The sequence below is a fragment of the Protopterus annectens genome, chromosome 8.part0 (assembly GCF_019279795.1).
Source record: "Protopterus annectens isolate FY-2018-M chromosome 8.part0, PAN1.0, whole genome shotgun sequence".
Taxonomy (NCBI): Eukaryota; Metazoa; Chordata; order Ceratodontiformes; family Protopteridae; genus Protopterus; species Protopterus annectens.
Genome location: NC_056741.1, coordinates 1,622,210,281 through 1,622,233,083, shown reverse-complemented (window position 1 = coordinate 1,622,233,083; position 22,803 = coordinate 1,622,210,281). Strand labels below are relative to the sequence as shown.

At 40.3% G+C, this 22,803-nt stretch overlaps 1 protein-coding gene across 1 annotated transcript in view; it reads left to right on the top strand.

Moving 5' to 3' along the window:
• BUD13 (BUD13 homolog) overlaps positions 1–8,374 on the top strand; it is a 252,929-nt gene extending 244,555 nt beyond the window's left edge. Inside the window, exon 4 of the mRNA XM_044079472.1 lies at positions 7,721–8,374. Within this exon, the coding sequence (XP_043935407.1) occupies positions 7,721–7,814 (94 nt within the window). The 3' untranslated portion in view covers positions 7,815–8,374. The remainder of the gene's footprint in view (positions 1–7,720) is intronic.
• Positions 8,375–22,803: the final 14,429 nt, after the last annotated feature.

The following is a 22,803-nucleotide window of genomic DNA, read 5'->3' as shown; positions in this document are numbered from 1 at the left end:
TGGGAGCATTTCTGGAAACTAATAATATTAGTGAAGCTCTTTTAGTAACAGTGGATATAAAAATCACTTTTTACTATGATTCCCAATGATATTGAGATACAACATATATGAGAGTTTTTAGTGAAACGCAGTAATTATACACAGAACAAAGTGTTTTTGATATGTTCCCCTCTACAGCTGGTTTTAGAAAATAATGTTTGTTTAATGACACTATATATAATCAGATTCTAGGTGTGCCAGTGGGGACTCTGGTGGCTAATAGCTATGCTAATCTTGTATTAGCCAGGTGGGAAGAGCCCCTCATTTTTGATCCCATGTTGACTGGGTTTAAGCATAACCAGTTAATATTTTATAAACGGTTTGTGGATGATGTTATAATATTGTGGATGAGAACTAATCACACCCTCAAATTATTTGTGCAAGAACTACATGAGACTACAGATTTCCTTCACTTTGATATGAATTATTCAGATAAAGAAAGTAGTTTTTTGGATGTTACTTTATGTAAAGCTGATGGTACCTTACACACCTCTATACATAAGAAAAATGTTCAGACAACTAGGTTTGTCCACAGTAATACTATGCACCCTAGGCATATCTATAAAGGTGTTGTAAAAAGCCAGCTTTTGCATGCCAGTCTGCTAAATACTACTGATGAAGGTTTCAGATCAGAAGTTGAGAATATGGTTAATGATTTTGTACTGAGAGGTTATGACAGGAATCTATTAACAAATAAACAGTGTTCAGTATGCTGCATCTGAACACCATAATTTAGCTAGACCTTATCTATCTAATAACGGTGCCTTAAATAATGATGGTCATCATTAGGAAAAGGACGATAAGAAATATGGCCTAGGCTACATAATGAAATATAATAGACATTCACTGCAAACACAGGATATAATTAAAAGAAACTGGACCATCTTACAGTCTGATAATGAAATAATGAAGATAGTTGGAGTCACACCATTCTTTGTGTTTAAGAATGAGAAGAACTTAAAGCAATTATTGTGTTACAAGGATGTTAAATTTGATGCAAAAGTAACCCAAGTACAAACCAAGATTACAGTTCCTTGTCATAACTGTATTTTTTGTAAATATATTAACACAGATTTGGATTTTGAACACCCTATCCTTAAAACTGAGTTTTCTTTTAATATGTTTGCTCCATGTACTACTGAGAATGTTATTTATTTAGCAAACTATATAAAATGTACCTTTTTCTATATAGGTAATACAATTGTAAACTTAAGGAAAGGATATCGTCACATGTCTCAGAGATTCGTAGGGGGGTAGAGACCAATGCCCTATGTAAGCCTATAATAGAAAATGGGACTGACCATACATTTAAGTTTAGGGTACTGCAAAAGATTTTTTCAGATAAAAGAGAGGATGATGATATAAATAAAACTGAAAGGGCTGAATACAAGTGGATAAATTATTTGAGAGCTGATATGCCACCGAGTCTCAAAGTCAATAGCATTCAACCTATACTTAAAATGAAACATTCTTATGTTTAATTGTGATATCTCTTTTAGACTTGATATTGTTATAATATGTTTTTAATTATTTAATTAATTTTGTAATATGATTGGTTGGCAAGAATTATTTAAAGAATGGTTTGAAGAAGGTTTTTTATGTATTGATAAAGAGCGTTTAACTCAAAAGCTTTACACGTTTTTATTTTCAATAAATTCATATTGCGTGGACATTCGTGCCTTGAGTTATTCATTTTGTTGTACTTTGGGACTTTCTAAGGCACGTTTAGCTGTTTCTCCTGCTCTGTTTTTTGTTGTATAAAAATAGACATGTGCTCCTGGAGACATCTCCCTCTTTCGTGTAGGGGCCAATCATTACCAGTTCAGGACACTGCTCTTTGGTCACACCACAGCCCCTGGGTGTTCACCAAGTACATGGCAGTGTTGGCAGCTTACCGCATGGATTCCAGATGTTTCCTTACCTTGACAAGTTGGCTCCTCACAGCTCCCACGAAGCATCAACTGGTCGCAGCCACTCAGTACCTACTTAAGCCTGTTCGACCAGCTAGAAATTACAGTGTTTCTCCCCAAGTCGAATCTGATTTTGACCCAGAACATGGAGTTTATCAGCATCCAACTAGACACTGTGTCAGAGATTGCAGCGTTACCTCCCAGGCGTGAACAGTTAATCAGATCCCATGTTCAGTGTCTCCTAGATCTGTCTCGTCTTCAGGTCCAGTTTATTCTCAGGGCCTTGGGTCCATGACGGCAGCAGTCTATCTGGTGCCTTTAGCCAGGTTTTATATGAGGGTGCTACAGTGGACTGTAGCGGTTCAGTGGTCTTCTCTGTCTCACCTAATGACAGCTTCCATCCACCCCGCTCTGGTGTGCAGGTGTCATCTTCTTTGGTGGATTCAGTTTCCCAATCTTCTCGTGGGGAGACCCTTTTCTTCTCCTCCTCCCTGTGCCACGGTGTCCATGGAAGTTTCCGTGCTGGGGTGAGGGGGGCATTGCCAGGGAAAGACGGTCCAAGGTACATGGTCCCCTGCAGAGACCAAACTGCACATAAATGTACTAGAGATGAGGGCAGTTCTTCTCACTTTGCCTTTCAGGACTGCCTTCCTCTGGGTACCATTGCAGTGTACATGGACAACATGGCTGTTGTGTGGTACATCACCAAACAAGGAGGCACATGCCTGCTTTGTCGCGAGGCCTTGCCAGTGCGGGAATGGGTGATGTCCTCCGGGTGCTTTCTCCTTGCAATGCACTTTCTCAGGGAGACCAGTGTGGTAGCAGACAAACTCTCTTCACGAGTGGTCCCTGAATCCCTCAGTGGCGAGAGAGATCTTCCTTCCCTGGGGTCAACCGAGTTGCGATCTGTTTGCTTCCCTCTCAATCACAAATGCAACAGGTACTTCGCCCTGATCCCCCCAGCTGGGGAGGCCCCCAGGGGTACTCTAGTTCACGATTGACCTCTGGGTCTCCTTTACACTTATCCTCTTGTACCTTTCATTCCCAGAGTGCTTCAGAAAGCTTGGCGCCTCAAGGGTCCCATGATTCTCATTGCCCCCTTCTGGCCTTGGCTGGTGTGGTTTCCCCTCCTCAGGTCTCATCTGAAGTACCTCCCTTGGGTACTGGATCCCCTTCTGGATTCGTTATCTCACCCCTCTCATCTTCCGATCCCAAACCTTCAAACTCTTCGCCTAACTGCGTGGCTTGTCCACTTCCTGTAATCTTAAACCAGTCCAGGCTTGCCTCTCTAGTCAGAGACCTCATTCTGTCCTCAAGCCCTCCACCAGAAAGGTCTATCGTAGTAAATGGAAAAGATTTTCTATCTGGGCTAATCGGTGAAACCTGGATCCCTTTTCAGCTCCCATTCCAGACATCTTATTCTTCTTGTCTTCTCTCTTTTAGAATGGAGCTAGCTTCTCCACTATTAAGCTGCAGCTAGTGGCCATCTCTAATTTTCATGTTTGGGAGGAACCTACTTTTTCTTCTCGCCTTTGTAAGGGTTTTTTGAAAGTTTTCTGTGGCCCCCCCTATCAAACATTCCTCTCCTCCTTGGGACCGTCCCTTTGTGCTGCAATCTCTTGCGCAGAGTCCTTTCGAGCCTGCTGCAACTCGTGAGATTGTTTTTGTCTTGGAAAACTGTTTTTTGGTGACTATAACATCAGCAAGATGAGTGTCTGAGTTGCAGGCTCTCTCAATCAAGCCGCCATACATGATTTTTCATAGAGACAGAGTGGCTGTCAGTATTAATGCCTCTTTCATGCCCAAGGTAGCCACTGAAGCAGATTTGAGTCAAACCATTCATTTGCCAGTCATCTTTCCCAACCATTCCAATAAAGGAGAACATATGCTGCATACGCTTGACGTGCATAGACAATTACGATTCTGTTTAAACAAGACAGAGCTTTCGGAAATCTGAACAAATGTTTGTGGCCTTCTGTGTTAACAGACTGGGTCGGGAGGTGTTCAAGATTACGATATTTCATTGGCTGTCCCAGTATATTTCTACAGTTAATTCCTCTAAGGGATTGCCTTTACCAGGACCTGTCAGAGCTCATTCCACTGGATTTGTGGCTACGTCAGCTGCCTATTTCGCCCGACATTCTGTAGATGAGACTTGTGCTGCAGCTACCTGCTCTACTCCTCACACCTTCATTACTCATTACAAACTCGACCTAGCCTCCAGGAATAGGGCTTTCTTTGGCTCCACAGTTCTTCGGTATGTCCTTCCTTGATGCCACCCAATATTGTATTGTAGCTGGGGACTCTGAGCCAGAAGTGAGGAATAGCGACATGGATTACATCAGATAAAGAGTTATGTACTTACCATAACTTAGCATCATTGTTATCCTATGTCACTTGTTCATCACTATCCCTTCCTCCTTCCCCCATCCTGTTGGATTTATAGGAAGTGGAGATGTCCTGTCTGGTGGTCCAAGTCTACTCTGGCTGTCTTCTAGCTTTGGGGCAAACTTGATCTGAGGGGTTAGAGGGCAGCAAAGAATCATGGGAGCGGGAGGAGTGCTAGCCTAGGATTTTCCTGAGAAGTTGTCAGCTCGGATCCTAGGTCAGATCCTACGACCCAGAAGCCATGAATAGTGACATAGGATAACACAAATGCTAAGTTTTGGTAAGTACATAACTCTTTTTTGCCTTTGTCTTAAGGTATAATTGAATGTGTTAAAACAATTGCTTCAAGTATCTTCTTCTTCTTTCGGCTTTTTCCCAGTTAGGGGTCGCCACAGCGGATCACCTTGTCCGCACATTGAATGGCAGTGGAGTTTTACGGTGTCGAGTTGCCAGCCCGGCGCCCAACCTTCCACAGAAGGCACACTCACACGCACACCTAGGGCCAATTTAGAGTATCCAATCCACCTGCAGCATGTCTTTGGGATGTGGGAGGAAACCGGAGCACCCAGAGGAAACCCACGCGACCACAGGGAGGACATGCAGACTCCGCACAGAAGGCACCCCAGCCGAGGATCGAACCGGAGAACCTCTTGCTGTGAGGCGGCAATGCTAACCACTGATACATTCAAAAAGTGTTTTAAACTAATTTACAATATTAATGACAATTTAAAGAAAATGAACCTATTTTTAATTCTTGTTTTTCAACAAGAGTTTTCTCACACATCTGTAAGAAGACCGTTTTTGAAAAATGGAATTTTCCCTTACAAGTAACATTTAAAAAATGTCTTTTAAATCTGCCTCCAAACAAGCTAGTCTTTAATATACCTCCCATTGTCTTACATTAGTTGTGACATGTAGGCAGCATGTGATTTCATCATTGGGCAAGTAGCTGCTAATTAGGATTACTTAAAAGCCCGTCAACAGTTTGACAAAAAGCTATGTGGTGATTATTTTTTCCCTTGGACTTAATTTGATAGATTTGCAGCTTCCAGAAACTTTCCAGTTTAGCTGTGTAGGCTGTACAGTTTAGATTAATTAGCATGTGCCCACCCAGTGATGTAATTGCATGTTGTCTTTACGTTATAGTTAATATAAGGAAATGGGAAGTGGACTTCCAACATTTGGTTGTGGTGGTGGGTTAGTTATCTTTTACACTAAATATTAAATAAAAAAAGAAAAAAAGAAAAATCAATTTTTCTATAGAAGAGTGCTTGAAAATGCATGCAAATTCTCTTCTGTTGAAAAACAAAGTTAAAAAATACACAGAAGCCTCGTACATCACTTATGCATATTTTGAATGCCGTGTTCTGTCATAATATGTATAAATCAGGTCAGGGAAAGATTTTATGCTGCACAGTGACTTGGTCTCCTCAGCCATTCTGGTCACTTTAGCAAAAGTCGTGTTTTTCCTTCTTCCTTGTTACCATCTCAGGTTTTGTGCTTTTGTCCACCCTGTGCCATTTTCTCCAGCTTGTAGTTCCCTCTATTGTTAGTTTTCTACTTAACTTCCTCAAGTTTTCTACTCAGCTTGCTCAACTGCTACAGTATGTACAACTAACCAGATAAAATCCCTGCTCTGAAAAATATACAACCATATACCACTACTAGAGCCGTCCGCTCCACTGATAAATTGCTGTTAGAAACCACCAAAGCTAACAGCTCAGCTGGGAATCTCTCTTCTCTAATGTTATTCTAAATATGGAACAAGCTGCAAACCTCTATTTCCTCTAACTGCTCCATAGTGCAGTTTAAAAAAGCTCCTAAATTCTCACTTAGTAGACAACTGACTTTGTTCTTGCAGCCATCCTGGATAACTCTAAGCTGTGTGTATGTAACCACATCGCTCATAGTAGGTGCTATCGTACTACATTCTTTTCTCCCATTCTTTTGTAACTTGCCTTACTCTTTATCCAAATGCATGTATCACGTTATGTTATTTTCACCTCTAAAGTACTCTCTTGCCCATTATTGTACTATTGATGATTTTGCATGCTAGAATTTCCTTGTATTATTAACTTCATCAACATGTTTACTACTTTTTACTGGAACTTTTCTCCCCGGACCTCTGTTGAATAGGGACATGTGTCAAGTCGAACTTTCCTGGTAAACAAATGTGAAGTAAATAATAAATACTCATTGTTCTGAATTGGGCACTTCCCACTCTCACAGTTAAACTCATTGTGAATAGCTGTTGCATTTGTGAGAAGGTAAGGTAAGTCCTTCAGTAAATTCCTTCAGGGCTTTGAGTACTTAAACCATTTCACTTTTGTATCACAGCCTGTCATTTGGCTTGCATTTCACGTCTAGTCTCTTCTGTTTTCTGATGTTCTTTTTGTGGAACTTCTTGGGCAAGCTCAGTCTTGCCCCCATTTCTTATCCTGTGATTTCATCCAGCCTAAGATTAACAAAGGTTTTGCCTGGCTCCAAAACTCAACTACTGAGTTGCACACAATTTATTTTATTTATTTAATTACTTTTCTATGATACTGTAACTTATAGACTCAAATTCTGTTGCAAATTTTTGTTTTTGCTTACCACTGTTAACATGATGCAGGTTCCATCTTTTGCAAATGCTTCAGAATGCAAAGTAGTACTGGTATTCCATCTGTAAACTGCTAAATGATTCATACTGCTACATTGATAACTGTTCACTTTGTAACTCCTTATTTTCTGTGATATTTCACCACTGTGCTCACCAGCAAGATTATGGCCGATTCCCAAACCCTTTGACAGTTTTCCGTAAGCAGTTTAAGTGCCACCTGGATTTCTTCTCTGAACTACCATAGTCTTAGTGTGATCTACTTCGTCAGCAGCAAAACTGAGTAAATTCTTGTGTGTAACAGTTGGTACAGAAAATTATTTTGATTTAGTTGTAAACTGTGCTAGTCTTCATTTAGAGATTAGTTTAGCAAGTATGTGCAGGAAAGAACTGTTTACTGGCAATAGGATTCAGTGTATAATTTTGTTTTGAAGAATTTTGTATCATTGAAGGCGCATGGTGCCAAAGTACTAAACCTGAATAGATTCATTTTTTCAGTCGCCAGTAAGTGTTTTTTGATGTACTTATTTCTGAGTGATGTGATATATTTATATTCAAGAAAGAAGCATAGAGGAGTGTTGTACATAATTGGCACCAGAGGTTGTGTAGACATTTCATCTTTCTCTTCTTTTAAAAAGTGTTAGTTGAAAATAATAAAACAGTTGCACATCAGAGTGATTTTCAATTTGTAGCAGTTGATATTGCTTTGTAGAACATTCATAATCTTTCATTTCTGATTTGTTTTGTCAGATTTTAAAGTGACACTGGTACTTTGTGATTACAGGTCAAATGGTTTTGAACAAAAACGTTTCTCAAGACATGCAAACAAGAAAGCTATGAAGGAAATTGCGTATAAATGGAGTGTTGAAGACATGTAAACCTGATGAACTGGCAAGCAACAAGGTGCTTGGTCCAATACGTTTATATGCAAAATTTACAAGGGAGAGAGACAACACTTGTCCAACAAAATCATTGCAAGCAGCTGTCCCTCCCTTTGGTGTTTTATCACCAATCTTCTCAGGGTTTTGGACAATAGCTGCTGTTCTCTCTGAAATGAGTACCATCTTCCACACTGACTGGCTAGAAGAAAAGAGTCAAGAAATGTCTAGATTACGTCATATGTACCACTTGTCCAGGCTGTATCAAATGAGCTCTGGAGTTTTTCACACTTTAATGACGACAGATAAGTAGTGCAGTGTTGTAGTAATTTAAAGTCATCACTAGAGGAAACTGTTCGCTAAATGGAAGTCTCGACAGGGCAAACAGATTGCCCATTGAGGAGATGCTGCTATTAGTATGTATGGTCTACAGTGCAGCAAATCATAGTAGCCAGTCGAAATGTGCCAGAAAAGTTACTCTAGAAAATATGTACAGATGTTCATGGACTTTTTCACGCAGGACCAAACATGTTAACAGATAAATAAGTATCACTACTGCATTTCCATTTGTAATGCTTTAGAATTAGCAGCAGGTGGATGTCTGTTCATCTGGCTTTACGTCCAGAGCTTTGCATGCCCACAGAACAGAGTTAATCTTTTTCCCAAGCTGCTGACTGCAGTTGGATATGCTGTCGAAAGGAAAGAGCAGACTCATGTCATTTTCATTTCCTGTTTTTGTCTCGCAGATTGAATTTGTCTTGGTGGCTTCATTCTGGTAATTTCCAGAGCACAGTAGTTAAGTACTCAAATTGGAAATATTATTTTCTTTTCATTTTATAATATTTCTTAGTTGATAATTTTACTGCTTAAATTGTAGTGATTTTTTTTTTGTCATTTCTTACTGTATTTTTGTAGACCTGTAAGGCTGATGACATTCCTGGAAAAGATCATTAGGAAGTGTGCCTTTTCTGTTTAGATGAGAGTCATCTTGTGTCACTTTCTCATCACTGTTCTGTTTAATAAGAAAAATCCCCTTAACAGCCAGGCTTTTGTTGAATATAAAAAGCCTCTTGGCTTAAGCCGGTGTTTCTTCTGTAAGACACTCTTCCTGTGGTCATTCTGATAAGCATAAAATGAAGTACCACCAAGAAATGAAATGGATAAGTCTTAAAAGTTAGGTTTGAAACATTTTCTTGGAAGAGAGTGAGGCCAGAGTGACCCTGTTAAGCCCATGAGGCCCTGAAGGTGCCTACTCTGTCAAGGTGCAGCTTTGTCTGCTCCCAGCTGCAGTTTCTGTTTCCATTACTTTCCTAACTGTTGCTGGTCTTTATGTGACTATCAGTGCACTAGAGACCTTGCATCCCATCCAGGTTTGAAGAGAAATTATTAATGAGTCACAAGACACTGGTTGTCACGCCTCCACCATGGACAAGCTCAAGGTGCACACCACAAGATAGTGGTCCCATGTCATTGTCCAGCAGCATAGGTAAAGCGTAGAAGATTATGACAGCTTATCAAAAGCCTAAGATGGCTGAACTTCAGACCTTGTAGCTTGTGCGACAGACACCTATCCAAAGGATGTTTACCACTGCACCTTACCCCCATTCACATGTCTGCAGCCCGTCTCTATTTGCTTATCAAATATTTATGAAGAATGTGACAGCATGGCAGACAGTCATGTTCTGACCACACCCCCAGAGAGCCACCAGTGTCCAGTACTGCTCCTCCCACCAAGAGAATGGGAGAACTTTCTTGCAACCTGTTGTCTTTGGCAAATGTCGAGGAAGAAACCTCTCTTGCACCGTTCTTCTTTAGTATCCCCTAGAGTACACTGCCTGTAAAAAATCACTTTCTTGTAGCTCTTCTATGCAGATGTTTCCTTGAGAAAGAGAGCCTCTATTTAGTCTGAAATAATTTTAAATTGAGGTGATAAATGAATCATGAGCCCCAGCCGCAAGAGGTAGGCAGACTTCTGGAGCATCAAAGAGCCCAAGTCTGTCACCATTTCATCACTGTTTCAGGCATTCAGGTATGCCTTTTGTAATGCCCTGCTTGAGCCAGTTCCAGAAGTACTTCTTGTAAAACCGTAAACACTTTACATGGTTGAGGAAAAATTCAAATGTCTCATAAAAACACTGCTGTAGACCCTGCAGTAAATTCACTGGATGCCTCTAGATGTGCTCAGGTTGTTGCCCACTAATTATGCTCTTTCCTATGATAAAAAAGAGCTGTGTCCTATACAGGTTTGGGAAGAAACTGTGTAATGGTCAGTAAGCGCATAGTTAAATGCAGCTTTAAGTCTTTAGATCATAAATACACCAAAGAACCAAAATGCAAAAAAAAAAAAAAAACAATCCGAGCATCAGGAGTCCCACTCATACCTCTCAACTGTACAGATTTTCAAAGAATGCCCAAATTTTTGGTTCATGTTTTTGTTCTGCTCCTCATAAAATGTGTCACTTTCTGGCAAATCACTTGGATGAGCTAAGGACTGAAGTCACTAAATAATGACATACATTTGAGCTTCATAGTTCCTGTCCTTCAGGAAATGTATGCTAAATCAAACCCTGTTACTCTAGCAACTTTCTAAGTTTATAAGAGTAATATTTAAAATATGTTCCTATATTTGGGCCTTTAACCCCCCATTTTGTTGGGCTTTGCCCAAATTTCTTCCACTAAGAGGTTGAGAGGTATGTAATCCAACTATATTACAATGAAATACAAAAAACACTATGCCTTTGCTGAAGGTTGGCCGTCGGGCTGGCAACTCGGCACAATAAAAAAATTTACTGCCAATCATTAGCAGACCGGAGTTCTGCTGTGGCGACCCCTAACCGGGAAAAGCCGAAAAGACAAACAAATAAAACAAAAAAACACCATCTGGTACGTCGGCCATTCACTTTCAGTGGATACAACCAATTAGAAAATCACTCAATTTATACACCCCCCCCGATTGATCCATAACTAGCATTAATTAAATCCTTAAAGTGCACAGTGCCATAATAAAGTCCTTCAATGTGTTAAATGCATTCACAACCTTATAAATGCCCCAGATAGAAATACAATGAGTATAATAAATACATATTCAGTTATTAATAGCTATTCAGTTATTGATATAGTATACTTAACTTCAAATTTAATTTAACTTCCAAATTGAGACCCCCTTAGGGTGCAGAGTCCTAAAATTCAAGATCATTTTGCTTTCCAACTCATTCAACGTTTGATTAAAGTCACCACCCCTATGCATAGTCGGCTGTGCAAAAACACAAAAAAGCTTTCATCTGAATCAGCATGTACCACGTGAAAATGTTCAGCCACGGGACATCTCATATTGTTTCTCTGTATATCCCCCAAATGCTCTAAAATCTGCACCTTGACAAATCTTTTGGTTTGCCCCACATACCACTTGACGTTGCTGCAACAACAGCCTCTGATGTAAACCACACTGTGAGAGCTACAAAAAAACTGACCCCTAGAAGTAAACTTTCTCCCATTAATAAAAGCCCCAGATAAGTTTCTGACCCTACAACTGATCTTACAGTGACCACAAGCAAAAGATCCAATGGGGTCCTGTGCCATGCTTGTACTGAAAAATGATGCATTAAGTAACTCTTTTGAGATTCAAAAACCTTCCAAAAGACAAGTAACATGGCTAGGGAATAGATGCCCCACAGTCTCATCCAAATCAAGAAACTGTATGGAACATTTGTCGTACACAAAAGAAAATTCCAATCCAAGCTCATTGTTGTGTAGTTCAACCATACATTCAGACAATAACAGAGAGTCCCACTATATATCAAAAACAAGTCATCTATGTAATATATGAATACCACAACATGTTCCAAGAAAACATTTGTGCCATAGATGAACTTCCTCTCAATGTCACATTTTACTAACTCACAAAGTTCCTGTCTGTTCTTAATATGTGCTGGAACTTTACACAAGTACGCCTTTAACAAGGATTCTAAAAAGATCCCCACATTCTGCAAATACGAATCAACCTCCGATACAGTGGGTCTTGGGTCTGCCCGGTGGATCCAACAGAAACTTGTGAATTTTAGGAGTGGCATAGAACATTGTGTCACAAGGTTTAGGTGCATTAAGTTTCTTCACATCATCAGCCATAAGGAAACCCAAATGCTCACACCTTTCTAACAGTTCCAACAATTCACCATTAAAAAGGGAAACAGGGTTGCTGGCCAGCTCCATATAATCATCATGTACTCTCAACAACTTGTAAGCTATCTGGTCATATTTGACCTTAGATGTGACTACCTAGTTACCCCCTTTGTCAGCTTGCTTAAACACACAAATTTTGGTCTAAGTTCTTAAATATTTCAGAGCCTCCCGTTCATTTTTTATTTAAGTTGTGTTTTTTCAATTTTAAAAACTTAAAATGTTCAAGCTCAGCTTTTCTACACAGTACATTTTCAGATAAATATACTGCAGCTGAAATCTTAGGAGGGACAGTATTACTGGTATGTGGAAGATTCAGAACCAAAAGTCTACCATAACCAGTGCAGTTGTCATTCACTTAATTTCCTTCATTCAGAATAGCATCGTGAAAAAATCCATTTCATATATCGACACATTCAACAAAGAATCATTCCCCACAGATAATTCAAAAGAACGACTTGTTCTATCAGCTTTTTGGTTGTCAAAAACTCTTAAGATGTAAATTCTACAACATTTTTTAACTTCCAACAATACATCAGCTAATGTCGGAAATTTAGTGGGAATCCTGCTTCTCAGTTTGCTGTTTTTGATTCTTTAGATGCATGTGGCAAGGTGGCTGCTACTTGTGCAGTGATTACAAGACCTGCTTTCCTGATGATCCAGCTTTTACTAGATGATGTAAAAAGACAGCTCCTATGGACAAAGACCTTATGATCGCCCCTCCCCCCTCGTAAGTGTTTTGAAGTCCATTGGAATGGGTAAGACCATAGAAGCAACACATTCCAGTTCTTAAATGTGTTAGAAAGTTTTCTGCTAACTGTTGACCTTTTTATACGAAGCAGGCTGCTATTGTGAAATTTAAACTAAAGAAAATGGAGTTTAGAGCTTTCCCCACTCTTCATGAGAATATCTTTCTTGGCCACAGACCAGTTGCCCTTAGTGGGCTCCCACTTTGACCACTTCCTTTCTTCAGCAGTTAAGAAAAAAGTATCTGACACAACAGGGAATAGGATTGTGTATGTGAGTATCTTCCTGGTTCACAGGAAAAATGCATCCTGGAAATCTGTCCTGGGCCTTTCAAAGGTAAACATTTTTCCATGTAAAAATGTTAGATGTTAACATTGCAGATCCTTCTTTCCCTGCATGTGTAAGCTGCAAGCATGATTTCTTTGAACACTTAGGAGAGGTGTACCTTCCTACTTCTACAGGAAGTGTGATAGGTTCTTAAGATTTTTGGCAGGGACAGAGTATTGCCAGTTCACCTCCTTACCCTTTAGGCTGTCTGTTGCTCCCAAGGTGTTTAACAGTTGCTTGCTTCTGTTCTTTATGTACATCTGATTAGCATACATTCAGTTTTACCAGTACCTTGGTGATTGTCTTATACAAGACCATTCCCAGGAGAAACTAATGGAGGCCCTGTACAACATTGCCATATGTGTGACCACCCTGGGCATCTCCTTCAGTTATGTGAAGTTCAGCCTTATCCTTTCTCGCAGAAAAACATTCTTGACACCACATCAGGCAGTGTGTCCTTCCCAGGAGAAAAATCTCCTTGTTTAATTATTTTTTCTTACCGACAGCACAAAAGACTTGCTTGCATTGAGGTCCAGACTCAGAGCACTCAGATATTTGTCAGATGTTAGCTTCCAGCCTGTTGGTCCCCTTAGTCTAGTTACACATGAGGAAAGTCCATTGGTAACTGTGGAACTTGCTGTAGCAAGACCTCCATCCACTTTGAACCTAGAGTGCAAAAGAATTTGGAAAATGTTATCATCTCAGGTGCAAGCCAACCAAGACGTTCAATTCAGATAGCCACCTCAGTAATGCTAGGTGCTGAGGTGTTTTTGAAAAAACATAATGTGTGAGCAGCTGCTGTAGTGGAGTGGAGGGCATGTGGATTCCACTAACCTGGGACAGGTTAGCTAATGCTTTAAGTACATTTCCCTTGTTGATAGATGCATCAGGCTTTTCCTTCAGTGTCTCATACATGTACACTAAAGGCTCAATGAAAATGGAATTACCAGGATAGAACAAAGGGCATCTTTATTAAGGTGGTACATGGTACTAGCCCTGTTACATGCACTAAAGGTATTCAAAAGAACTTAAGGTGATTACAGACAGCACCACATTTAAGTAGTACATCAGCAAGCAGGGAGGAACTCTAAATCTTGCCACCTCTACATCATGGTTGTGATAGCTTGGAGCTAGTCATTAAGCAGAAACTGCACATTACAGGCATTTACAATCCTCTCAGTCTACAAGTCCTTAGAAGATCATCTAAGCAAACCCAGTGGTCTTCAGGAATGGAATCTGGATGCCAAGCTCTTCCAGCCTGACACTAAATATTTGGGAGGGAGTGCCAGTGGCGGACCTCTTTGCTTCACATCTTCATCATGTCGACAAATGCTGCTGCAGGTACCCTTGCAAGGTGATGTGGTCAGTGAAATCATTTCAATCCAGTGAGCAGGCAAGTCCTGTATGCCTTCCAGCTTCTCCAAAGGGGGGCCTTCAGTAGGCAAGAGGAGATGGAACAGACCTTGTTCCAATAGCTATCTTTAGGTAAAGACAACCATGGGTATCCCAGCAGATGCACTTGAGCAATGAGGAACTACTTTTTCTCTGTGCTCTTGTATACCACTGACCTGACAAAAGACAAAACAGGTATAATCAAAACTAGAGGACCTCAGACTTGCAGCCTGGGAGTCAGAATTCTGATTCCATGCTGCGACACCTTTCCAGTTGAAGAATTATAAATTCTGTGGGAAGCCATAAAATTTTCGTTCAGAATATCCTACCTGCTAAAATTGTATCAGATGTCTTTTATGCTGTGGTGACTGTGTTGTACTTCATATTGTCTAGGCAGCCTTGATGTGTAATGTATTTGACTAACTTGTTTGATGAAGAGTCTTGCATATGTATTGTTCAGTGTGACTGTTTCAGGTATTCCGCTTTTCCTTGTCTTGGAGCTTCAGCTGGACACTATCACTAAATTCAAATAATTGGGATTCTTCACTCTTCAGACCTCAAGGAGACTAGTGCAATCTCCTTATGACTTTAAATTTGTAATAGAAGAATAGACCCTCCCCCCAAACTTGCTAATACCACCCCAATTAAATTTCCATCCTGGAAAGTCTTGTTTCATTTTGGTAGCAGTTAACCTCAGTAAGAAGAATTTCAGAGCTGTAAACGCTGATATGTAAGGAAACCTGCACATTCTTTGACAAGGAATGAATGGGTGACAGTGAACGACCAACTGATTTTTGATGCCTAGAGTGGTTTTAGAGCAGACCTGGAACCAAATCATTTGAACCTGCAAATACCACTTCATGTAAAAGCCTACATGGTCTTCCTCAAGGAAATAGCAGTTGGAACCAACCTTTCTTTCATGGCTAAATTGGTTTCATAGCTCTACTTTATTCAGAATATTCACTTCCTATTTTTTTAAGCTTCAGACTGAGTGGGAAAATTTCCTGTATCGGGTTATGCATAGACAATCGAGATGTTATATTGAAAGGACTGAAGAGTAGAGGCAAATAAACTACCTTTTTATTTCTTTATACTAAGGAAGCATGGCAAGCCAATCTGTAATTGTTTTTCTTTTCTGGGAAAAACTTACTCCTCTAGAGCAGTGCCTAACCATGCTGCCTTTTTCAGAAACATGTTCGCATTCAGCATTTATGAAGTGACTCTTTGGACTTCCACTTGCACCTTTCTAGATGTTGCAAACGAGAAATACAGTCCAGGAAAAGAGTAGATTGGTTTACCACTTCCATCTAGCAGGTCATATGGATTCCACCAGCGAGTCTGTGAACAGATTAGTTAATGTTTTGTTACTCTTCCCAGACTTTGAGTAATGCTGCAGGAGTGGATTCTGTCATGAAAATAGGTCACTTTATCAGTAGAAGGGTAGATACGTGGATCTCTGCTATTGGCATAATTTACCTCCCAGCAGCCCTATAGAACCTATCTTACCTTTTTACCTACAAGTCTGAAAACAGATTTTGAGAATTGGAATAATGTTATACTCTAGGTTTTTGGGAGGGTTTTTTCAGCTGAGCCTGATTAGTTTAACATTCTGCTTGCTAGGTTGGATTGGCACTCCTTTTGATGGCATAGCTGTTTACACAGAGAAAGAATGGAAATGCTGTGAGCTATTGTGCTTCTTCTACTGAGTGTTCTTGTTATGATGAGACAAGTTCCATTCTGGGGACGTACAAACACTCTGGAGGTCAGGCCAGAGTAACAGAAGTCTGCCTGTGGCTACTACCAGAGCATTATTAATTGAAGCTGCAACAGTGATCATTGTATTCTTTTTACATCTGCTGTAATGGTGAGTATCCTCCTACAACTGTTTTCGTCTTCATGTAGATGCTTACACTGGCAGCTGAATTCTTATTTTCTAAATTACATACTCATTGCGTCTCTTTGGGATATTAGGAAACCATGTATGGGATTTTAATATTTATTTATGTTGGTTAGATGTTAGACACTTTTTTGAATGCTATGATTTCTAGGGATCCTTATACAGTTTAATACTACCTGTTTTTTCATACACATCTTTTGAGCCTTTGGCAACTGAGCCATGGCTATGTTTAGGGTCATCAGACCATAATCTAATGAATATCAATGCAACATTATTTTTAAAGTGCTGTTTTCAAAATATGTCTGGTTTTCTTATTTTCCAGATTATTGTACTAAGCTGGATTTCAATTAAAGGCATTGTTTGTCTTCATTAAATCCCTTTTTGTCATTTTTTAATGTGAGTTTTAACCTTGCTATTTTGTACTACCAGCTGTTACTAATCTGTCTTTGATATCAGTGTTTTAAATTTTATGTAAGTTTTCTTAGTAGATAAGCACAAAAAAAGTGTTCAGCACATATTCATCCCTCATCTTCCAATTAGTAAAACCACAAATTTCTGGAAAACTATGGGTATCTCTGAAGAGTCTCTGATAAGGATATTATTTTGTCTGCCTTTTATGGTTTTAGTGAACTCAGAAAACTGCATGACGATATCTTGAGAAGTAAAATATAATTTATTCTGTGTCCTTCATTTTTTTCCACTTTCCCTAAAATACAACCATACTTTTTCTACTTTGTTTACCTTCTGTATTTGTGCCACTGACTCACCTTGGAAAAGGGGCTTGTCCTCGCTACCATCAAAATCCATTTAGTCAGTAAGTGTGTAGAGCAAGGCCTGGCGGACATGGACACACACACACATACACACATACACACATACACACATACACACACACACACACACACACACACACACACACACACACCACACACACATTGTTGCTTGAAATACAGGAAAAACCTGCCTGCTGGAGTTGGAAAGTTTATGAAAGCTACTTGAACATTAAAACTAATTTCTGATTTTGATAATTTAAAATCTACATATTCTTCAATTATTTAAATGATAGTCATATCACTATCTATCCCATTACATTTTATGGTTTGAATTATAATGTAACAGCAAGAAATGTACTAATTAATAAAATAAGTCTCTTGGTAATAATGTAAGTCTCTTGTATGCATGATTATATTTCTGTTTACATTTTTGTTTTCCACATGCATCTTAGAACCTTTCTTAAGTACAGAAAACATTTTGAGGAATAGTAACAGCCATTGGCCTTGTGCCTTAACAGATTTCTGAATAATATGTATTAAAGTGCACACTTTTTTGTGTCTTCTTTAGTGCCCAGCTTCTCCCCTTTGTATAAAAAGAGAAATCAGCATACCTTGACATCAGGCGACCACCCTTGAGGTGTAAGTGATTGGTTTCATCCTCAGTGGCATTCACAGTTCTGTACCTTTTCCTTGATTGTTCTTGGCTAGTGTTGGAGTACACTGTGATGTCTTATGCTAACCATACCTGAGACCTCCTTCTTTTCCTGATGCTTAGGCAGTTCAGATGCCAGCACATGGTGAAAGGGTTCCCACATTTGATACCTAACAGCAAGTGTGGCAAGAAAAAACACAAGCACTAGCATTGTCTTTTTTGCTTGGGAAAAGCGCATGACACACAGCAGTGATGGGGAGGTCCAGTGTGCAAGGGCCAACTGCTCAATCCTGCAACTTGAAATCACTGGATTGAGAGGTTCCCGCTCTCTGTCACTGATAGGTAGAAAGAGAGCGAGCATGTGTGTAAGAGCAAGAAACAAATACCAAGTTTCTGCAAAAACAGAAAAACTTTTCGACAAGTTAGAAGATCTGGAAGTCAGAGCTAGGGAAATCTGAGAATCTTTGGACTTCCTTAGAAAATGAAGGAAGAAGACTTGGTTTCCTTTCTCAGCAGATGGATTCCCAGTATTTTTAAATATACAAGAAGACTTATTGTGTGGAAAAGAGAGAGGGAGAGTGCTCTTACATCTTTAAATAAATCTCCTAAGCAAAGGTCTCCACCTAATAAACCTGCAGTAGTTAAAATCATTTTTTTGATAAAGAACTTAAAACTTCCCTAGAGAAATGCTCTAATCAAAGTTGACTCGAACATCATCTGATGGGTCAATGGTCATAGTGGTAAAACAATTGAAAATTAAGGGACTTTTGGCCATATGTTAAAAAATATCAAATCTCGTTTACTTTACCCTGCAAGAATTAAGTTATTCCTGCCATCCACAGAATACTGTTCAGTATCTCTTCAAACATATAACCACCCCTGGAATATAATCTATTCATGTTTGAAAAGAGAGTCAGAAGATGAAATCTGGGAGACAGCTGTTTCATTTAAAAAAAAGCGGAGGCAATAGTATTGAAACCAAGAAGAAACACTGGCTGACCATGTTCAATGATGACTGTAAGCTGGGAGCAGTCATTGACTCCCCAAATGACAGAGAGGCTTAAAAATTACAAACAACTGGTACCAAAACCATAGTCTGAAACTAAATACTAAAATATGTATAATCATACCCTTTAGTAAATCAGATATCCCTGCAAATTATAATGAGAGTACACCCCTAAAAATAGACCCAATGGTGAGGGACCTGTGAACACAGGTAGATAATAACCTAGACTTTCCCCACCAGGTAGCTATGTTAATGAGGAAAACCTTCTGTGTGGTTCAACTTGTAAGTAAAGGCATGGCACCAAGATCAAAAGAAGTCATAGTGCTGTTGTACTTGGCCCTCGTCAGTCCCATAATTGAGTACAGAACTCCCTTCTGCATGTACCTGACCAGGCACTTATACCAACTGGAGCTGCCCCAGCAGTTTCTCACTAAAAAAATATGAAACTTAAGACACGTGTCTTATGCAGACTGACACTAGGCCCTGTCCCTTTACTCTGTCCCATATTCAGACCTGTCAACCGTACCGAATTCCTCAGTATTTACTGGATGTTCTTCGTGTTTCACTGTTGCAGTCATTACATTTGGGTAATCTGCTGGTAGGTTGCCCTCAGTTGGCCTGATTAACAAAGTCTTGGGTCCTGTGTTGGTTGCTGTCTCTTGTCAGGTCATCAGGGGTATAAAACATGCAGCCAATGCCATTACATCAGTCTTTCTTGCTGTGCGGTGCCCGAAGCAGGAGCAGTTCGCAAGTGCCGGTCGGCCGACTCCTGAAATTTTCGTTTTCGAGTTTCAGCTCCAAAGTCTTCAACTTAAATCTAAGTACCCCATTGAGGAAACTTTTCTTGCTCCTTACCAATGTCAGTAAAAGTTAATAATTGCATTACTTGTGGAAAGCAAATACCTCATAAAGATTTTTATTCGTACTGCATTCCTTGCCTAGGCCCTAACCACTACGTACCTTACTGTTGGTTTTGTGCTTTATTTAATCAGCGCACTATCCGTCGTCATATTTTTGCCTGTCATTATTTCGGTTCTCAGTTTAATTATCCAGAAATGTCGATTAGCCATCCAACTACCGGGATTCCTAAAAAACGCAAAGATAAAGACAGAGACAGGCCATCAAGGTCCAAAACTGCCGACGACACTTCTAAGCCAGTCACCAGTTCACCGGTACTCAGTGAGGCGCTTTCGCAGCCCCTGATACTCGCTTCTTCTGATTCACAGGCCTCTACTGAGACCCATTCGGAGTCCGGTATGTCGCAAGATACTTCAACTATGGAACCCGCTTATGTCTCTTCCTTGGATTGGTCCAGAGCCGCTGTGCAGGCACCGGCTTCTGAGGGTATATTCAGGCCTACAGACTTGCATATTAAAACAACACCTCCTTCATTACTAAGGCTTAAATCTCGATCCATGTCTAAAAAATCAATGCCCAGGCTTACATGCTCAGGCCCCTATGCCTAAAAAACAAATGATAAAAATGGCTGAAGATCTAATAACTCTAATCAGGGGTAGTCAACCCCCCCCCCCTTCTAAGAGGCCTAGGGCTGAACTTGCTTATGAATCTTCTGATCAAGATTCTGTTTCTTCTGACTCTTCTGGCAACCTGGATTTGTCCATACCTACTTATGAGGATTCTGATGCAGAGGATTCCATTTCCTCTGCTTCCCCTCCTGAGGACATTTCTTTTGGGGAAACTTTACATACTTTAAGGGAGCATTTTCACTGGGAAAGCCAGGAATTTTCTGATTCAAAAAAGAGGCTTAAGGATTTCCTTCTTCTACCTCAGCATAGGCCTTTGGCTATACCTCCTGTACTAGACATTGTTGATGATGATTTCTCGGAATCCATTTTGGCCCCTGATTCCCTGCCTCGTGCTCCTAGTAAACCTGACCGATACTACAGGGTGCCTGAGTCCCACAAGTTCCTTTTCAAAAATCCTGCTGCAGATCCAGAGACTATTTTTCAGGGGCCCAAGGGCATTAAGGCTTCTACTGCTAAAAATCCCTACCCCTTCTGATAGAGACTCCAGGGCACTGGATAGATGGGGTAAAAAGATTTATACTTCTGCAACCTTGGCAATCAGAGCTGTAAACTGCCAATTCCATATGTTAAAATATCAGCAACATGTTATTGGACTGCTTAAACAGAAAATGATGTTGATTCCTGACTGTGTGGAAAATAGATTTACAGGATTTAATGCATTCTGCTGAACAAGTTGGAAAACATACTTTGTAATGTGGTTTTGATTCTTTAGAGGCCTCTTGTAGGGCTGCTGTTACTAGGTCTGTGCTTAGAAGGCATGCTTGGCTTAAGGAACAATCTTTGCCTGATCATGTTAAAGCTAAATTGTTGGATGCTCCTTTAAATCAGGACCACCTGTTTGGCAGCAAGGCTGAAGAAGTTCTTAAAAAGATGGAAGATAAAGCTAAATCTATGCAAACTGTTAAAGATTTTTTACAAGTGCAACCTCCTAGATTTAGTAGGCACTGGCCTACTAAGAACTGGTCCTTTCTGGTCCCTTCCAGGTCTTCTCAGACCAAACCCAGGCACAGCAAAAAAAACAGGTTTCAGTCCCAGGGGACTCTCAGAACCAAGCAGTGGAGGGGCCTCCTCTTCCAAATCTGGAAATAACAAGACACCCCCCCTATGGTAAACGGTCTCAATGACTTCCTTTTAAAAGTACCAAGCACTTATCTTTTGACCACCCCTTTGGGGGGAAAGATTGCTCTTCATGCAAAAAACTGGGAACTTTTAACCCAGGACAAATGGGTTTTAAATGTGTCCCAGGGATACAGATTTCATTTCCACATGTTGCCAACACAAAATAGTGGCCAGAGGCTCAAAAAAAAGTATTTTCCCACTTAAGCATGGGGGCTATTCAGCTGGTACCAGAAGACGAAAAGGGGACAAGGTTTCTACTCCAGACTTTTCCTGGTACCCAGAAAAGACAAATCATTGCATCCGATCCTGGACATGTCTACTCTAAACACCTTTCTGTAGACACCAAAATTCAAGATGCTGACTCTTCATCAATTACTTCCTATGCTAGGCAAGGACACCTGGTTGGCATCACTAGATTTAAAATAAGCATACCTGCACATCCCAATCAGGAAATCTTGCAGAAGATACCTACGCTTCAAGACAGGCTGCACGCATTATCAGTTCTCTGCACTGCCCTTTGGCTTGTCTACTGCGCCCAGGGTATTCGCAAAGAGCCTGGCCCCAGTTATTGCTTTTTGCAGGTACAGAAGTATTCAAATATACCCATACCTGGACGATTGTCTAATTCAGGCAGAAAGCCATGGCATACTTTTAAATCATCTGGTGTTTGTAAAAAGAGTTCTAACTTGTCTGGGGTACACTATAAACAAAAAGAAATAACAACTGGTACCCTGTCAACAAATTACATTCCTGGGAGCAAGCTTGAATACAACTTCCCAGCTGGCTTACCTTACGCCAAAAAAGCAAATTCATTTGGTAAACTATTTCAAAGAAGTGGCCACAAAAACCCTGCTATCTACAAGACAAATACTGCAAGCCTTGGGGTTCATGGTCTCCTGCATTCCTCTAATTCCATATGCAAGACTGCATATGAGGAAACTACAGTGGTATCTAAAAAGCCTATGGAGTCAACATTCTCACAGCCTGGAAACAATGATTCCTATCATACATTACCTATGCCTAGAGTTCCTCTGGTGGGCAGAGGCCTGCCACCAAAACAAAGGACTACCATTTACACTACCCCCTGCTGCCCAAACCCTAACAGATGCATCAGATTATGCATGGGGGGCTCACCTGTCAGGGAAGAGCATTCAGGGCAAGTGAAACCCAAGTCAAATGCACCTACATATCAATTGAAAAGAAATGTTAGCTGTACAGAATGCTCTGACAGCCCTCAAGGACTACATTCTTCCAGGACAACTAATGGTAATGGCGGACAACATCACTGTTATGTGGTACATAAACAAGCAGGGGGGGTGCACATTCCTACCCCCTCTGCTCACTAGCCATGGC